At 44.1% G+C, this 20184-nt stretch overlaps 1 protein-coding gene across 1 annotated transcript in view; it reads right to left on the bottom strand.

The window, feature by feature from the left end:
- The window catches only part of RPGRIP1L (RPGRIP1 like), a 144859-nt gene that overhangs the window by 80535 nt on the left and 44140 nt on the right, over positions 1 to 20184 (bottom strand). The window contains exons 7-9 of the mRNA XM_073576150.1: positions 15632 to 15737; positions 9928 to 10074; positions 5041 to 5114 (exon numbers count right to left, since the gene is read on the bottom strand). Coding sequence (XP_073432251.1) covers positions 5041 to 5114; positions 9928 to 10074; positions 15632 to 15737 — 327 coding nt within the window. The remainder of the gene's footprint in view (positions 1 to 5040; positions 5115 to 9927; positions 10075 to 15631; positions 15738 to 20184) is intronic.

Below are 20184 nucleotides of genomic sequence, written 5' to 3'. Positions count from 1 at the left end.
TACAGCAGGGGATCACAGAGGATTCATTTTGTGAGGTAAAATATTTGACTAACTGTTTTTAAACAATATTTTACCTCACAAAATGTATCCTCTGTGATCTCCTGCTGTAATGTCAGTATTGCCTTTTGCTTCCTCCCCTGCCCAGGAGCTGTGGTATGTTCTGTACACAGTCAGACACAGGAGTGAGAGAGACAGCTCAAACGGGACAGCACAGCAAAGGAAGGGGAGAGACAGCAGACAAGGGGGATAGCACATGGGGTAGACAGGTCAAAGAACAGAGCACAGACGGGAGAAGTCAGCACATGGGGAAAGAGAGTGGATAGGTGTGTAAGCACATGGGGGGGGGGAGATTCTCAACCCTGCAAAGCCTGCCCCCATCTTGACATTATCGCCCTCCCGATGCGACAGCAGCGGGCCACCATCTAGTATTATATATACATACACACACACACATACATATGCACTCTACAGAAATCTTTGCACTTGCTCAAATCTCAAGCAGCGGCGTATTTTCCCCAGGGCATGCCGCTAGGATTACAGAGTCCATTTCATATTCCGCACATCGAGGCGGTAGGTTAATTAAAGAGTATTTTTATCCTGTCTACAATGTCTGTCTGAGCAGAAATGACTCAAGAAGTACATACTTTACAATGCACCATTTGGCTCCGACAACTAGGATTAATGAATAAAAGAACCTAACTGTGCGGAGAAACCCAGCTGAGCAAAAAAAGAGAAAAAAAAAAAAAAAGGAATACCCAAAGCTCGTCTAGAGGTTTGGAAATCCCTCTCTTCCTTTTACCTAATCGAAAAAAAACCTACCTCCAATAAGAAGAAAATTAATTCAGGACGGGCTCAGCTCAAGCAGAAAATGCAATTTTCAAAATGATTTACAACACAAAAGAGATATGCCGCCTAATAAAGAATAATGATTTAATAAGATTTGCAGCACTTTATGGTCAGATGCCTAAATCTTAATACTGCGAGTTTACCAACTAGTTAACTCTTTGATAAATTCTCCTTTTCTCGGAGAAGGAAGCGCTGGGGAAAACTGTGGCGCAGGAAAAAAAAAATAATGAAGGAGACGCGGCACCGTGGCGCCCCCATTTTTTAGCCTGGTGGGGGTTCAGAGGTGAAGATGGCAGATCTTAGTGGCAGCAGCTTATTCTTCTTCCCCAATTCGGACCTCATGCATGCTCAACTGCACAGAGCATGCATGTGTATGGGAAGTAAAACACGACAGCTACTTACCGTGCGCAGCTTAAGGGTGCTGATTTTATACTAAAGAGGACCTATCGGTTATCACAAAAAACATTAAAAAGTAAAAGTACATGAGATGATAAGACTATTGTCAAGCACGTTATTAGTAAATCAGTTGATTCATCTCAGTATTAAAGAGAATCTGTGCAGATTTAGATTTTTTTAAATTTATTCTGAAAGCAGTATGATGTAGGGACAGAGACCCTGATTCCAGTGATGTGCTACCTACTGGGCTGCTTGGTGCAGTTTTGATAGAATCCCTGTTTTCTCTCAGTGGTCAGAATGTTCAACGCTATACAAACCCGCCCTCACCCCGGATTGGTAGCTTCCTGTGTACAGTGTGATTTGTCAGCAATCTGCCTATCAGTGATGGGGACGGGGTTAAACAGATTAGCCTGACTTGCCTGCACATGAGACCTAGTCAAGCAGAGATAATCTCCTGCTGATTAAACACTGGTTGTATTGAAACTACAGTACACAGTCTAATAAGTGACAAATAACTGGAATCTTGCTCTCATCATTCTGCTATTAGATGAAAGAGCAAAAATCTGCTGATAAAATCCCTTTAAAGAGCGTATGTTTTACGTTCACTTTACTAGGGATAGAGCAAAGTCTGGTGATATCCTTTTCTCTGTGATGTTCAACTGTCAGAGGGGGAGCAGAATCTAAATACATCATCTGAATTGGTAAAGTGCAGACGTGTGCCCATATCTAGCAGGGTTTGGCCTGTTTTGTCGACTTGCTGGTTTATAAAATACAATGCTAGAATTGATTCACCTATTTTTCTCATAAATTCACCAAAAGTAAAAAGTAAAACAGTGAAACACAAATTATACACAAAAGTACCTTATCTACATCCAGGAACCTAAACTTTACATCACACTGAATATTACTTATCACTATGCAATATGATGACGTTCCTGTGTATAATGCAGCCGAGATAAAGGAAGGAGATACGGCTGCTTCTAAAGGATTAATCTGCAAGTGGAGGACATAGCTGCTTGTAAAAGGGTTATTCTGTAAAAGAAGAAATCAGATGACTACCAAGGGTTAATCTGACTGACTATATAGTGTAACTAAGGCAGACAGTCACTGCATACTAAAGTGAAGCTGTGAGAGGATTGTGATTACTGTTTCAGGTCTTCTGCTGCTCCACTTCACACAGAAATACATATTACATCTTTCCTAATTCATTCAAAATGAAGATATCACACCTCCCTTCTGTATCACGGTAACAGCATCTCTGCTGAGCTTACATGCTGCACACTTCCAGTATTTCCCCACACAGTGGCATCTCACAGCTGAGAAACAGGAAGTCTCACACAGCTGTCAAATAGTGAGATATCAGAGACCCACGATTTAGCCTCCTTCTGTCTTAAAGGACCAGAATTATTATGACTAAATTGCACAGTAGTATAGATTTTTTAAACATAGATTGGGTAACCTGTCACCATGAAAATCAATCCAATTTTCAGGCACCATGCTATAGACCAGAGTGAGCTGAGTCGATTGATACATAGTTTTGTGAGAAAAGATTCAGTAAAACTTATTCATTTAAACCTCTGCTCTCTCTGCAACTTTTAGTCCAGTAGGCGGTCCTATCAGTGATTGACAGCTATCTCTGAATGCACACTTATACAAAGAAAGTTGATAGGACCGCCCACTGGACATAAATCTCAGAAAGAGCAGAAATTTTAATTATTAAATCACAAAGTACACAGAAACCTCTCTCACAAAACTATAGTGCCAGTGTACGCCACTCTCTTTGGTCTGCATGATGTCTGTAGATTGGACTGATTTTCATGGTCACAGGTTTCCCCAACTCCTTTTGCTCTATAACATGATGCCTGCAGACTGGACTGATATTTATGGAGACAGTTTCCCCAACTCCCCTTGTTATATAACTTAATGCCTGCAGACTGGACTGATTTAATATGGAGACAGGTTCTCCAACTCCCCTTGCTCTATAACATGATAACTGCAGACTGGACTGATTTATTATAGAGACAGGTTCTCCAGCTCTCCTTGCTCTATAACATGATGACTGCAGACTGGACTGATTTATTATGGAGACAGGTTCTCCAACTCCCCTTGCTCTATAACATGATGCCTGCAGACTGGACTGTTTTTTATGGTCACAGGTTCTCCAACTCCCCTTGCTCTATAACATAATGCCTGCAGACTGGACTGATTTATTATAGAGACAGGTTCTCCAGCTCTCCTTGCTCTATAACATGATGCCTGCAAACTGGACTGCTTTTTTATGGAAACAGGTTCTCCAACTCCCCTTGCTCTAAAACATGATGCCTGCAGACTGGACTGATTTTTTATGGAGACAGGTTCTCCAACTCCCCTTGCTCTATAACATAATGCCTGCAGACTCGACTGATTTTTTATGGAGGCAGGTTCTCCAACTCCCCTTGCTCTATAACATGATGACTGCAAATTGGACTGATTTATTATGGAGACAGGTTTTCCAACTCCCCTTGCTCTATAAGATGATGCCTGCAGACTGGACTGATTTTCATGGTGACAGATTCCCCAACTCCCCTTGCTTTATAACATAATGCCTGCAGACTGGATTGTATTTTTATGGTGACAGATTCCCCAACTCCCCTTGCTCTATAACATAATGCCTGCAGACTGGATTGTATTTTTATGGTGACAGGTTCTCCAACTCTCCTTGCTCTATAACATGATGCCTGCAGACTGGACTGATTTTCATGGTGACAGATTCCCCAACTCCCCTTGCTCTATAACATAATGCCTGCAGACTGGACTGATTTTTTACGGAGACAGGTTTTCCAACTCCCCTTGCTCTATAACATGATGCCTGCAGACTGGACTGATTTTCATGGTGACAGATTCCCCAACTCCCCTTGCTCTATAACATAATGCCTGCAGACTGGATTGTATTTTTATGGTGACAGGTTCTCCAACTCTCCTTGCTCTATTTAGAAAATTAGGAAGGGGAAAGGGAAATTTGTGCTCACCAAAATAGTCCTGTAAGCCGGTCGTGCCTAGGGATCAATGGCTGACCACCATGTGTTGCAAACATGAAAAGAGAAGGAAGATCCGGCACTGGAGACTTGATAAAATCCACGATGAGTTTTATTCACATAATTTCATGATAAAACCATAAAGGGGAAAACAGACCCCCACGCCTGACGCGTTTCGAACCTTACACCAGGTTCTTCCTCAGAGACAACTTAATGCCTGCAGACTGGACTGATTTAATATGGAGACAGGTTCTCCAACTCCCCTTGCTCTAGAACATGATGACTGCAGACTGGACTGATTTATTATAGAGACAGGTTCTCCAGCTCTCCTTGCTCTATAACATGATGACTGCAGACTGGACTGTTTTTTATGGTCACAGGTTCTCCAACTCCCCTTGCTCTATAACATGATGCCTGCAAACTGGACTGCTTTTTTATGGAAACAGGTTCTCCAACTCCCCTTGCTCTAAAACATGATGCCTGCAGACTGGACTGATTTTTTATGGAGACAGGTTCTCCAACTCCCCTTGCTCTATAACATAATGCCTGCAGACTCGACTGATTTTTTATGGAGGCAGGTTCTCCAACTCCCCTTGCTCTATAACATGATGCCTGCAGACTGGACTGATTTTCATGGTGACAGATTCCCCAAATGCCTGCAGACTGGATTGTATTTTTATTGTGACAGGTTTCCTCTAAGGTTTCCAGGTCATAGCTCATTTTTAAGCATTTCAGAGAAACTTGTAGCATGGGACATATATACGACTTATAATAAGTTTCATACCTGTTAAACAGTTTGTCGGAGTTTTCCTTTAAGAGATCTCGTTCCTTCTCCAAGTCATTGATTCGATCAAGTAGCTAAATTAGAAAAGTAGAAACTTTTATACAAAGTAGTTGAAAAAGATCATAGCGAGGCTCGCCTCCTGAGAAAGGTTTAAAGGGAAACCAGACACTAGATTCATGCTGCCTGAATTATGGGCAACACGGACCAAAGCTTCGCTGCACGATTGCTTTTCCTATCTCCAGGTGATGGCCAGGTCTCTCCCTATGTACACACACTGGAGAGACCTGTCAATCACCTGGAAGGAGGTGGGGAAAAGCCAGCCTGGGGGGGTGCACTGGACTAGTGCCGTCTCTCCCTATGGTCCCTGGCCAGCTTTCTCTGGTTGGTTTGGACAGCATGAGTCAATTGACAAGTTCCCTTTAAAGGAGTTTTAACCTAATCCTTGCTGGCTGAACCTGATTTTGTATCTATTACATTGGTTATTTACATGTTTTCCACTCTTATTCTAATAAAAGGTATTTTTTTAAAATTAATTTTGGTCCCTACACGCTTCCTTATGTTGCTTGTTGATGTCTCTGAGTTGCGATACCAGACACAGACTATGGAAAAGAGTGGCGCCATTTACCGACTAAATCATATCGGTTTGTCTATTCTCCTGCGAGCCCCTTTAATAATAAATTTGCAAGTCAAAATTGAAGCAGATAATAGATTACAGCAGTCATCCCATATGGGCTAGGTATTCAATTAATTAATAAATAATACAAGAAAAAAAAAAGGCAGAAAAAGTCACGGCTTAGTCAATAATTCACATTTTACATTAGCATCAGCATGGCACATATACCATCCACCTTATTAATTGACATTCATACATATGAATTTTGTGAAAAACATGTAATAAAGTCGCTTCCCGTCGAAAAAGGGATGAATAGGAGCAGAAAAAATAAATAAACTAAAAAAAAAAAAAAACCTGTCTAATGACAGTGTTGACAGGAGATGAGAATTGTAAAACCTCTGCCACACTTGAATCACAACTCATCTGTTTTAATGCAAAATTTCAATTACAAGCGCTTTAAAAAGATACCAAAGAGAACCACTGGCGGAGAAGAAAAAGGAGAAAGAAAAAAAAGCCCAGCTTAGCTTCTCGACAGAACAAAGATGTCTTCTTTTCTATGATTTCATTCCGCTGAACTGTGACACGCGCTGAGATGCAGAGTGGCTGAATTATTAAATGGATGTGGCATGCATAATCCCGATTTCCTTGTCTAGCTCTAGAAATGGGCTGGAACTAAACCTCGCTAAGTGAAAAAAAAAAAATAAAAAAAAAAATCAGCATTAAAAAAGAAAAAAAAAGAACAAAATGTATAAAAATGTATAATGTGGGACAGAATTAGGTCACACCGGGACTTTATTCTAAAAGATCATTTAAAGATCATATAAAAATATATATTCCATTACAATATATGTAAAGGGAATCTGCTAGCAGGACTTTGCTATGTAACCTGGGAGCAGCATGAGACCCTGATTCCAGCGATGTGTCACTTACTTGGCTGTGTTTTGCTGTTTCAATACAATCAGTGCTTTATTTTTGATACAATCAGTGATTTTCTCTACAGAACTAGGTGTCTCATGCCTCCTAGTCCAACCACGCCCCCACCACTGATTGGTGTCTCATGCCTCCTAGTCCAACCACGCCCCCACCACTGATTGGTGTCTCATGCCACCTAGTCCAACCACGCCCCCACCACTGATTGGTGTCTCATGCCTCCTAGTCCAACCACGCCCCCACCACTGATTGGTGTCTCATGCCTCCTAGTCCAACCACGCCCCCACCACTGATTGGTGTCTCATGCCTCCTAGTCCAACCACGCCCCCACCACTGATTGGTGTCTCTTGCCTCCTAGTCCAACCACGCCCCCACCACTGATTGGTGTCTCATGCCTCCTAATCCAACCACGCCCCCACCACTGATTGGTGTCTTATGCCTCCTAGTCCAACCACGCCCCTACCACTGATTGGTGTCTCATGCCTCCTAATCCAACCACGCCCCCACCACTGATTGGTGTCTCTTGCCTCATAGTCCAACCACGCTCCCACCACTGATTGGTGTCTCTTGCCTCCTAGTCCAACCACGCCCCCACCACTGATTGATGTCTCATGCCTCCTAGTCCAACCACACCCCCACCACTGATTGGTGTTTCATGCCTCTTAGTCCAACCACACCCCCACCACTGATTGGTGTCTCATGCCTCCTAGTCCAACCACGCCCCCACCACTGATTGGTGTCTCATGCCTCCTAGTCCTACCACTCCCACCACTGATTGGTGTCTCATGCCTCCTAATCCAACCACGCCCCCACCACTGATTGGTGTCTCTTGCCTCCTAGTCCAACCACGCCCCCACCACTGATTGGTGTCTCTTGCCTCCTAGTCCAACCACACCCCCACCACTGATTGGCTGCTTTCTGTGTACACTGTCAGCAAACTGCCAATCAGTGGTGTGGGAATGGTTTAAAAACACACCAGATTATCAATCAAGGACTATGTGTCTTGTGCCTGCTAGTCCAGCTAAGCCCCCACCAGTGATTGGCAGCTTGCAGTGTACACAGAAAGCGGCTAATCAGTGATGTGGGCGGGATTGTACAGGAATCAACAGCTGAGCTCTGCTAAATCTGCAGCAGATTGTATCACAACTGTGGCACACAGTAAACCAAGTGATGCATTGCTGGAATCAGGGTCTCTGCCCCTACATCATGCTGCTGTAAGATTACATAGCAAAAACCCACTGAAAGATTCCTTTTCAGCTTTTTCCCTGCACAATAGCACTCCTTGGTACTCGGAGAGCTGTGAATGGACACATACTGCACTGATATGCTGGAGTAAAGGTTCTCCGCTTCAGATATTTCATTCATGTTACAAGGGTCCCTGTACAATAAACTGAACACTAAAAATTCAAAATTCGTGTTTTGTTTTTTTTTCTTGCAGTCAATTTTATTTTTGCCCTTGTAGCATTCGCTGATGTTTGCCCTGCCAAATTCATCGAAGCTGACGCACGCGGTTCATGAAATTTGCACAAAGTCAAAAAATGGTCTATTCGCCCTGTTATTCATCATTTTTCCAACTTCTGTGCAAAAAGTAGGCAAAAAATTTTTACTTTTTTTGCCTGGTGCACGGAAAATCACTCTGGGAAGGTGGGGCAGGGACTGGAGTTGAGTCGTATCAAATTTTGTGACTTTAAACAGTCATCTAAAAAGAATCAGCCAAAATTACTTGGAATCGTAAATCCGAAAACAAAAAAGAAACAGGCGAGCCCATGTAATATATACTTAAAAAAAGAGCAAACAGAAAAATGAAATGGGTGCAAACAAAAAAAAAAAAAGGGGGGGGAAACATACAAAACTAGACAATAATCAGGAGCCTAAGTGTCCCCATGTTAGACCCCATAATGATCAGCTCCAATCTATGGGGAAACCAGTAAGTCTCCCTGTAGCGCCACCAGAGGTGACATTTCATAATTACTAATGAGCGAGTGTGCTGGGATAAGGTGTTATCTAAGCATGCTCATGTGCTAATCGAGTGTCTTTGGCGTGCTCTAAAAATATGTTCCGAGTCTCGTGGCTGCATGTCTCATGGCTGTTCGATAGCTGCAACACATGCAGGGATTGTCTAACAAACAGGTAATCCCTGCATGTGTTGCGGCTGTCGAACACCCATGAGACACGCAGCCGCGGGGACTCGAACATAATATTTGAGCACGCCGAAGACACTCAGTTAGCACACGAGCATGCTCTGATACCTCCTAATCTGAGCACGCTCACTCATCGCTAGTCGTAATATGTAAGATCTCTTCAAGATCCATCTAGATGGGCTGATTTGGCCCAATCGAATAAATACAAGGCGATCTGTGCTAGTTTAATGGCCCGATTACACAGACTGATAAGAGCACAGAACAATTCTCAATTCAGAGGTAAACTCTGTCTTCACCGAATACAGACTTTCCCATTACTGAGCTAGGAGATGACAGTTGGTGCTCATAAAGCTCTATGGAGAACTGTAACTGTCGCTTCAGGAGAACTTGCAGCAGAATGCCTGCGCCTGCCTCAAGCTCTTCCTCCTTCATAAAAGCACCAAACATCATCTCCTATCTCTGCCCTCCTGGATTGATTTTTCAATCTAAATTCATTGGTAAAAATCAGAAAACAAAAAATCTGCATTCCGTGAAGATAGATGTTTCAGATTACTGCATTAGGGGGTGGTATTTGGTGCTCTATGTGGAGAAGCTAGAGGAAGAAACAGATATTCTGCTGCAAGTTCTCCTGAAACAACAGTTTACATTTTGCCATTGAACTTTACGAGCACCAACAGTCACCTCCTATCTCAGTGATGGGAAAAAGTCTGTACTGGCTGAAGACAAATTCTACCTGTGAATTGACAAATTTTACAATGAAACCTCAGTCCGGGGGAAAAAAAAAAAGGGGGGATTTTTGTGTACTCACCGTAAAATCTCTTTCTAAGTTATGTTACAAGGTTTATTTTCATGTGTACTATTGTTTTATGGGAAAAAAAAATAAAAGTAAAACGAAGGTTAATAAATAGTTGTCAAAAAAATAAATAATTAAATAGTTGTCTGTGTTAGGCAGGGCAGGAGAGGTGCCTCCAGAGTGAGATACACTTTCCTCTCTGACAAAGCGAGGGTCCCAAACAACAGAAGAACCCAAGTAATGGCCTATGTTAGTGACCAGCAACAGCAGAAAAATCAGTTATAGGATTATTTTACAGAACCATGTGTCAAAACCTGTGGACGCGGACCCGACTGTATGTATACTATGGATTATTATTATTGACAAATAGATATTTCGTGGTACCACTATATGAAGCAATGGATACCGACCTCGTCGACCCTGCGCTGCGAGAAGGTGCTGGTCTGCAGTTGCTTCTCCAGGTGAAAGTTCTTCAGGCGTTCCTCTTTTAGCTGACTATTGAGGTTCTCCACGTCCATCACAAACGCTTCTTGACTCGTCTTCACGGTTTTTAAATTCTGAAGCATAGCAATGTAAGAAAGCGATTAGATCCGGATCTATAACAACACATGGAAAAATCAGATGTTCTCACGGAAATACAGTGGGGGAACGTAAGTATTTGATACGCGGCCGATTTTGCAAGTTTTCCCGCCTACAAAGAATGGAAAGGTCTGTAATTGTTATCGTCGGTACACTTCACCTGTGAGAGACAGGATCTAAAAACAAAAAAAAAAAACAGAAAATCACATTGTAGGATTTTTACATAATTGGATTTTATTGCATAATATAATTATTTGATCACTTACCAACCAGCAAGAATTCTGGCTCATACAGACCTGTTAGTTTTTCTTTAAGAAGCCCGCCTACTCTGAACTCATTACGTGAATTAATTGCACCTGTTTGAACTCATTACCTGTATAAAAGACACCGTTCCACACAATCACACTCCAACCTCTCCACCATGGCCAAGCCCAAAGAGCTGACTAAGGACACCGTGGACAAAAATTGTAGACCTGCACAAGGCTGGGATGGGCTACAGGACAATAGGCAAATAGCTTGGTGAGAAGGCAACAACTGTTGGTGCAATTATTAGAAAATGGAAGAAACACAAGATGACTGTCAAGATCTCACCCCGTGGGGTAAGGATGATTCTGTTATAGGTCAGTAATCAGCCCAGAACTACATGGCAGGACCTTTTCAATGACCTGAGGAGAGGTGAGACCACAGAATCAACATTACCATTAGTAACACACTACACCATCATGGATTAAAACCCTGCAGGGCACGCAAAGTCCCCCGGCTCATACCAGAACATGTCCAAGCCTGTTTGAAGATCGCCAATGACCATCTGGAAGATGTAGAGGAGGCATGGGAGAAAATCACGTGGTCAGAGGAGACCAAAATACAATGGTTTGGTGGGAAAACTTGCAAAATCGGCAGTGTTTCAAATACTTATATTCCCCACTGTATGTGAGAAGAAAAAATGTGAGTCAGATCTTTGTGAGCTTGAACCACCAATTTTCCCGAAGAAAGCAGATATTTAGCATGGGGTCAAGATAAGTATTTAAATGCAGCCATATGTGATGTTGGCAAAAAGCAAAAAGTAATCATAAACGAGCTAATAATATGTACTAGAAACATCCATAGCCCCATATCAGTTTGAAAATACCAGTCACCAGCTGTCTGCTTTAGGTTGACTGGTTGTTCAAAATGGGGGGGACCCCACAACGGTTTTTTTTTTTTAAATTTATTTAGAAAATAATAAAAAAAAAGTGTAGGACCCCTCTATTCTCGATAAACAGCCATGATAAAGCTGACAGCTGAGGGTTTCAGCCCGCAGCTGTCAGTTTTGCATGTGCTGGTTATCAAAAATAGAAGAGACCTCACATCATTTTTCATTATTATTTATAGCACAGGTGTCGGCTGATTAATACTCCAATCAACGGTTCCAGCTCTTGCTGTTAGCAGCGACAGCAAGCGTAGGCTGATGGGAGTGGTAATCTCTTATCAGCCAACACCTGTGGCTGGAGATAACCTTTTTACCGCTGGTCACAGCTGCTGGCTCACGCTGTCATATGGCAGCTCATGGACTGGCGGTAATGATCTTACCACCGATCAGAGTCACTGGTGTTTCTCATGCTGTTCTGGGTTTCGAGCCCAAACAGTACCACAAACTTCCTGACGAAGTCTGTGTTCGGGGTCCATGCAAGAACACTAGGTTTTCCGTGTAGACCCCAAACTTTAATGTTCGGGATCGCCATCTCTACTTAAGACCTATTTACACAGGCAGATAATTGGGTATTAAAGGGAATCTGTCACCCTTTTTTTTCGACTATTAGCTGCCGGCACTGACATCAGGGGCTTACCTACAGCATTCTGTAATGTTGTAGATAAGCCCCCGATGTAACCTGAAAGATAAACGACTTAGATTATACTCACCCGGGGGAGGGCAGTCCAGTCCGATGGGTATGGCGGTCCAGTCCGGCGCCTCCCATCTTCATATGATGCAGTCCTCTTCCTTCCTTCCTGTCGTGGCTCCTGCGCAGGCGCACTGCTCTGCCCTGTTGAGGGCAGAGCAGAGTCCTGCAGTGCGCAGGCGCGGGGAGAGGTCCCCTCAACAGGGCAGAGCAGTGAGCCTGTGCCGGAGCCACGACAGGAAGAAGAGGACGGCCTTGTATGAAGATGGGAGGCGCCGGACCGGACCGTGAAACCCATCGGACCGGACCGCCCCCCGGTGAGTATAATCTAACGTGTTTTTCTTCTATTTCAGGTTACATCGGGGGCTTATCTACAGCATTATAGAATGCTGTAGATAAGTCCCTGATGTCCATACCGGCAGCTGATAGTCGAAAAAAAGGGTGACAGATTCCAATGATTCAGCCGATTATTCGTCTGGTAGATATAACCCGCTGACTCCTCCATGCTCAGGAGTGCTCAATCATTCGGAGCTCTAATGTTCTCTACAAAAGATCCGCTGTCAGAGTCCTATGGTGGCTTATCTCACCAAGATCGGACATCCCAAATACTTATCTTCTGCAACATCGTCTGTCAGGAAGGAATCCGGAGGGCCGAATACAAAATAGACAACTGATGAAACCTTCGATATCTGCAGGTCCAGCTAGTATGTGTATGGGGGTCTTAAAAGTGTATTTCCATCACCAAGATCCTATTCCAATCCTTAGTAACTGTAATAATAATAATATTAGCAAATTCCTCCAATTAGAAATGTAGTATAGTTATTTTGATTTGTGATGTCGCGTACCCCATGTGCAGGGCATTGCAGTAGTCTAGGTATCCATGGTCATGACCACTAATGGATAACTGTCACTATATGAGCGGCCGTAAACAGCTACTGCAATGCCCTGCACACGGGGAAAGCGACATAGCGAATCAGAAGAACTATACTACATTTCTAATTAGAGTGATTTGCTATTATTATGACATGTTGGGATAGGATCTTGGAGATGGGAATACGCTTTAAGCTCCAGATCATTGACCCATGTAAACATACCAAAGATTTGAAGCTTAACGAGTAAAGTGCTCTTGCGGAAAGATAATGGCTTCGTAATAGTTGAGGGTCCCACCACTGGAGCCCCCCATCAATTCCAAGAAGAGGGCTCTAAAGTGGCCAGTATGAATGGAGTGTGGCACCACAACTCCATTAATTGTTTATGGGATTGCCAGAAATAGCCGAGAGATGTCTCGCCCACGTGATCGAGAAGATGAGATCATTTCATCATCCACCACAGATCAATGAAGGACAGGAAGCGAGAAGCTGGACCAATGGCATCGCTCTACAATGGGAGAACGGAGGATACAAGCCCGAGGCCGAGGAATTATAGAAGCCAATAGGAAGGGAAAGAGGATTTGTAAATGAACCACCTTAGAGAAAAACCGAAGCACAATGCTTGAAACGGGCGCAGAAGCCTTCGGCACTCGTGTATAAATAGTCAAATGTGTCTCCATTTGCTTGAATGGCTTTAAAAAGACTCTCGCGAGTATGAAAAGATGAAAAGGAGGACCGGCCATTTAATTTTCCACACCTCTGGATAAGGCAGCGTGTAGGAGAGAGCTAATGAATAAATGCCTCTCCGGAAACCGAGAGCAGTATAAATGGAAATCCAGTAACAGAGATCAAAAGTAGGAGACATAAATATTAATAGTCTAAAAATGATGTATAGAAACATATATCTGTACGAAACCTACAGAAGGGTCATGTATGTGTATGGCGAGGGTCTCTGACCAAGCTGTGGCAAAACGCGAAGCCACAAATCAACAGTCACTGACCCGAGGACTTGCACCTACTTGGAAATGAGGCTTACCTTAAGAAGAACGCAGCCTACTCCGGGCCCTAAAGGGCGACTCATCCGAAAAGGGCCTGCTACTTGTATCAGGGGTTAGTTTTATATTTCTAATACAACTTTTAGTAATGTTTTATTTTATTATTTTTTTATATCACATTCTGAATAGGAATGAAGAAAAGAAGAAAGAAAAGAAGAAAGGAAGGAAGGAAGAAAGGAAGGAAGGAAGGAAGGAAGGAAGGAAGGAAGGGAGGAAGCAAAGAAAGAAAGTAAGAAAGGAAGGAAGGAAGGAAGGAAAGAAAAAAGAAGGAAGGAAGGAAAGAAAGAGGAAAGTAACGAAAGAAGAAATAGAGAAAGGAAGGAAGAAAGGGAGAAAGGAAGAAAGTAAGGAAAGAAGAAAGGAGGAAGGAAGTAAGGGAGGAAGGAAGAAAGTAAGGAAAGAAGTGACGAAGGAAGAAAGTAAGGAACGAAGAAAGGCAGGAATGAAGTATAGAAAGGGAGGAAGGAAGAAAGTAAGGAACGAAGAAAGGCAGGAATGAAGTATAGAAAGGGAGGAAGGAAGAAAGTAAATTAGAAATAGAGGAACAAAGGGAGAAAGGAAGGAATAAAGGAAAGAAGAAGGGGAGGAAGAAATGAAAGAGAAAGGGAGGAAGAAAGGAAAGAAGAAAGAGAGGGAGGGAGGGAGGAAGGAAGGAAGGAAGGAAGGAAAGCAAGAAAGGAAGGAAAGGAAGGAAGAGAAGAAGGAAGGAAGGAAAAAAGGGAGGAAGGAAGAAAGTAAGGAAAGGAGAAATGGAGGAAGGAAGAAAGGAAAGAAGGAAAGAAAGAAAGAAGGAAGGAAAGGAAGGAAGGAAAAGAAAGGAAGGAAAGAAAGGAAAGAAGGAAGGGAGGAAGGAAGGAATCTTGCAATTTACAGATTAACAACTAGGGGTATTTTAGACAGAAGACTTTTCAGAAGTCTCATCAGTTCAGTCTGTGTTACAATTGCACTATGTGCAGTACATGACATCACAGCTCCCTCTGCTCCCACTCCCTTCACAATGATCTTTGCACACACTGACTACCAGCGGTTGGGCTTGCTGATTGCTGGTAGAACCACAGACAATAAATGGAGTGCAGGCCGGCACATGTGCAACTCTGCTCAATTCTGCATGGGGCTGCAGAGCCATGAGCTTGGGATTGCTGGAGTACACAGCCTTCAGTCCCCCAATGCTCAGCAATTTAGTTCATATTCCATGGATAGGAGATAAGTTGATCTTCTGGAATAACCGTTTAAAAGGAGTCAGTCAGTAGGTTTTGCTATGTAATCTGACAGCAGCATGACAAAGGGACAAAAACCCTGATTCAAGTGATGTGTCCCTTAGTTTACTGGGTACAGCAGTTGTGTGGACTTTGCATAGTGACAGAGAGCTGCTAATCAGTGCTGGTGGCATGGTTGGACTAGCAGTCGCAAGACCAGTTGTCCTGTAGTGATAATCTCCTGATGCTGAAACACTGATCGTATTTGAGCAGCAAAACGAAGCCTAGTAAGTGACACACCTCGCTTCACCTACAACATGCTGGTCTCGGATTACATGACACAAACCAGCTGACAAATTCTCTTTAAAGAGGTTAAAGGCAAAGTTTGCTTTATTCAGGTTTGCACATGGGGTAAGCGACATAGGTTATCAGAAGAACTATCCTACATTTCTAATTGGAGGTATTCGCTAATACTACACCTTTTACATACTGGAATAGGATCTTGGTGACGGGAATACCCGCTTAAGGTGACACGTACCTCTTGGAGCAGATTTAACTTGCTCTCCATCTCGGTAAGAGCCCTGTTCTTGTCTGCTAGCTGTTTCTGGAGTTTAATCGTGACTACGTTCTCTTTGATTGTTGTCCTGTGATACAGAAAAAATAAAAAAAACACAAGCAAGTGTCATAAAGGTGAACGACGCGGCACATAAAAAGAGGGAATCAGACAGAAAATGACAGTAGAGCAGCAAGGAGCAGAGGCAGCACTTGCTTCATCAAGGTAACGAGCTCTCGTTTGCTAATGTCACGTATACTGAGATTTCTTGTAGGAAAGGCGACAGATTGACTGCTGATTGCTGTAATTAGGACTTGTTTGTACCAATGACAAACACATGCAAAACCTCAATAAAGAGATAATTGATGTGGTCCATGAAGGAAGATAAAAAGGAAAGGTGACAATGCAGGAAGAAAGTAGAGATGCTACAAGTTAATGGGCCAAGGATGGGGTATTAAACAAAAAAAAACAATACTCACCTCCGCATTCAGTACTGTATCCCCTGACGGCTTCCTGATATCAACATCTGGGGGAGGGGGGTGCGACACATATCATCAGCATCCATTGATCGGCTGCAAGTAACCTTCGCCATATGAGTAGAAGAGTGTCAGTGATCAGTGGCAGCTGATTAGCTGCAGCGGTCATTTGATGCCCCTGCAGGATGTTGATGCCAGGAGACCGGCTTTGGACGCAGCGTTGGGCGTGGAGGTACCTATTCCTGGGCTTGAAACCATTAACTTTTGAATTGGGGACATCCTCTTTAAGGGCCCCATACACAGTTTTGGGTAAAGCAGAAGGACTATCCCATATGTAGGGGGACCTCCTGACTCTCTGGCAGATAATGTTGGGGAGTAAAGGGGTCAGACATGCTGAATTACAAAGCTTATCCTTGCCTCCCTAGGAGATCGGCAGCGGCTAGAGGTTTCCGATAGCGGTGTACTCCACTCTCCCCATAGAAAACACTGGTATGCTCAGCAGCATGTATGGTGGAATAAGAGAGAGCGGTCAGCCAACCGAGCACTCACTATACAAGGCATATGGCCCAGAGATACAGATCAGCCTTTAAAACGCGTGTTTGGATCCATCCAAGAAGAAACAGCACGCGGATATGTCACACTCCCTTTAAAAGGAACCTAACACGGTCTCTGTTCTGCAATGATAAAGATCAGGAGCAGATCAAATTAATATAAATTTCTTTGCGAGAAATGTTTCAGTAAAACTTGCACTTTCTTAATTGAAATCCCTAGAGTTTGCTTGCATGTGAGTCCAGTGGGCGGTCCAAGTCAGTGATTTACATAGTAGGACTGCCCACTGGACTGTAATACATACAGACACCAAGGATTTCAATGATTAAAATACAAGTTAAACTGAATCTTTTCCCACAAAGTCATATATCATTCTGCTCAGCTTTTCCATCTCTATACCGGGCTGTCCGCAGATCGGGCAGCATGTAGAACGGGGCAGGTTCCCTTTAAGGAACGCACAGAACGAGTGGTGTTAGATTTTCTGTTGTGACGTGAGTTTTCCTTTAATGAGAACAACACAGGACATCAGTGTCTTAATATATAGTGTCATTTACTTCTCACCTTCAGATTTCAGAAGTGACTAGGCTTGTTCATCTAGTTCAGGAGATAAGAAGAACCACTAAACCGCTAACAGATGGGGTTCACCAGAACATTCAGCCATCAGACACAACAATGCACGTAGCACAAGTCAGCACCCTGATCTTACCAACATGAAAGCGCTGGAGATTGAGTTACAGGTTAGTGACTTATGAACCCACCGCTCACATCGGGAAGAATGGATCTGTATATGTAATGGTGGCACCATCCAACCATGAAGAGGAAATCAATAGTAGGACTAAGGCCTCATTCACACATCACGGTTTTCCACAAACAGATAAAAAAAAAACGTTTTCTCCACCTTCTCCAATGTGACAGTCGGATGACATCCTGCTAGACTTATATTGGCAATTTTGATCCAATGCTCGGATCAATTTCAGGCAAGTCTCCGCGATTTCTTGGACATCATGGACAATTAAATGGCCCTATAGACTATCATGGGTACGAATGCTATCCATGAAACCTGTAGAGAACCACAGACATCTGGATGGCCCTATAGACTATCATAGGTATGAGTGCTATCCATGAAACCCGTAGAGAACCACGGACATCTGGATAGCCCTATAGACTATCATAGGTATGAGTGCTATCCATCAAACCCGTAGAGAACCACGGACATCTGGATGGCCCTATAGACTATAATAGGTATGAGTGCTATCCATGAAACCCGTAGAGAACCATGGACATCTGGATGGCCCTATATACTATCATAGGTACTAGTGCTATCAATGTGTAACATCCCTGCCGGCATCAATGCATGGCTTCCCATCTTACTCACCACTCTGGGCCAGGCTGTGAGTGCTGTCCTTTTCCGGCTCCTGGCTGTGGGCCTCATGTCCTTGTTTGCTGCATACTTCCTGGCTGTATGCTTAGGGGGGCGGCGCCGGCACTTCCTGAGTTTTATTGAGACAGTGTGCACGCCCCTAATTTGGCCCCAGCCTATTGCCAAGAGGCATCGGTTACTTAAGGCATCTCCACCCACAGGGAGATGCCTGAGCAAAAAACTCTGTCAGTCTGTACCTTGCTGCTGAGTTGCCAGGTCCTGGCCTGTTATCTGCCTATCTGGGGGCTGCATACCCAGACCGGTTTCTGTGCTCGTTGTGTCTTGTGTTCCATCTCCCTGAGGGCTGCATAGTCAGGCCTGAACCCCGTGTCCGTCCTTGTCTGTACCTAGTCCGTTCTTTGTACCTGTTTGTATCCTTGTCTGTTTCCTTCCCTACTCAGCTGTGTGTAGCCTTGTGTCTACTCCTTCTGCTCTGCTCTTTGCTCCACATCCTGTGACTCTGCTCCACTCCTGTTCCGCACCTTACAGTTCTGCTTCGCTCCCGTTCCACATCTTGTGGTTCGGATCTGCTCCCGTCCTGCGGGTTGTTGTCCTTCCAGTCTAAACTGGTTTCTACCTGTTCTGTTACACTACTCGTACCTGCCTGTGTTCCTGTCCTACCCATTACGGTTCTGGTCCCTCCAGTCTGCACGGGTTCCTACCTGTCTCTTACACTACCCGTGCCCACCTGCCAGATTGCCAGCCATACCCGCATGCCAGAGTGCCAGCAGTGCCCGCTTGCCAGAGTGCCAGTCGTGCCCGCCTGCCAGAGTGCCAGCCGTGCCCGTCTGTACTTGCCCGCACATGTCAGTAATGTTCTGTCCCCAAAGGGATCAGCTGCTAAAGCCAAACACCGCCCTGGAGTGGTACCTGGCAGCTATATGCTGCACAAGTCTAACCTCACCATCAGAGGCTCCAGTGAACACCAAGGTAGCTGCTTAGTCATGCCCCTTCCAGGGTAGTCTTTTTTGTGGCACAGTGGGGCCACGATCCTCGCTCGCGCCACCCAGTCAGGGCGAAAGCGTTACACCATGAAACGCGCAGAGAACCATGGACATCTGGATGGCCCTATATACTATCATAGGCACGAGTGCTATCCATGAAACCTGCAGAGAACCACGGACATCTGAATGGCCCTATAGACTATTATAGGTACGAGTGCTATCCATGAAACCCACAGAGAACCATGGATGTATGGAAGACCCTATAGACTATCATAGGTACGAGGGCTATCCATGAAACCCTCAGAGAACATGGATGTATGGATGAACCTATAGACTATCATAGGTACGAGGGCTATCCATGAAACCCTCAGAGAACCATGGATGTCTGGATGGCCCTATAGACTATCATAGGTACAAGTGCTATCCATGAAACCCGTTGTGACAGAGTTACTGGTGAAGTGATGGAGGGGAGATAAGTGTCACTGCGCAAGATGGAGTCAGTGATGTAAAACCAGCATAGTTTCCTCCAGCACACTGCGTGTTGGCACAGTTTATATAAATTAATATGATGGTCTGGTTTCAGTGGACTTTCATAAAGCGGGTGGGAGGAGGTTAACGTATCTCCACCTGCAGTGTAATTACAGGACCTGTGTGAGGTCAGGATCATGTGATCAGTCACAAGGTCTGGGCTTAAATGGCTGACTGCTAAAACTTCCAGTGTTCAGGAGGTGCCTGGAGAGAGAGCACTCCAGGAAAGTGCGTACTAATCTGAACCGTGGACATTACTGCCTGTTAGCGGGCTGATCCCCGTTAGGAAAAGGACTGTGCTTCTTTTGGTTTCTTTGTTTTACTGTTTTGCCCGGAGGGGTGTGCTTACTTTCCAAAGCTTGATTTATGCTGTCTTCAATAAACCAAGCATTTTCTTAAAGAGACAGTGTTCCGGATATACCTCAGTGTCCAGCCGAGTGAGCCGCTCTACCACACCATTGAGAACCATGGACATTTGGATGACCCTATAGACTATCATAGGTACGAGTGCTATCCATGAACCCCGTAGAGAACCATGGACATTTGGATGACCCTATAGACCAGGGGTCTCAAACTCGGCAGAGTAAATGGGCCGCGCATAAAAAAAAATTTAAGCTGGCG

The sequence above is a fragment of the Dendrobates tinctorius genome, unplaced genomic scaffold (assembly GCF_039654945.1).
Source record: "Dendrobates tinctorius isolate UK_male_01 unplaced genomic scaffold, ASM3965494v1 ptg000047l, whole genome shotgun sequence".
Lineage (NCBI taxonomy): Eukaryota > Metazoa > Chordata > Amphibia > Anura > Dendrobatidae > Dendrobates > Dendrobates tinctorius.
This window is presented reverse-complemented; position numbering and strand designations above follow the sequence as displayed.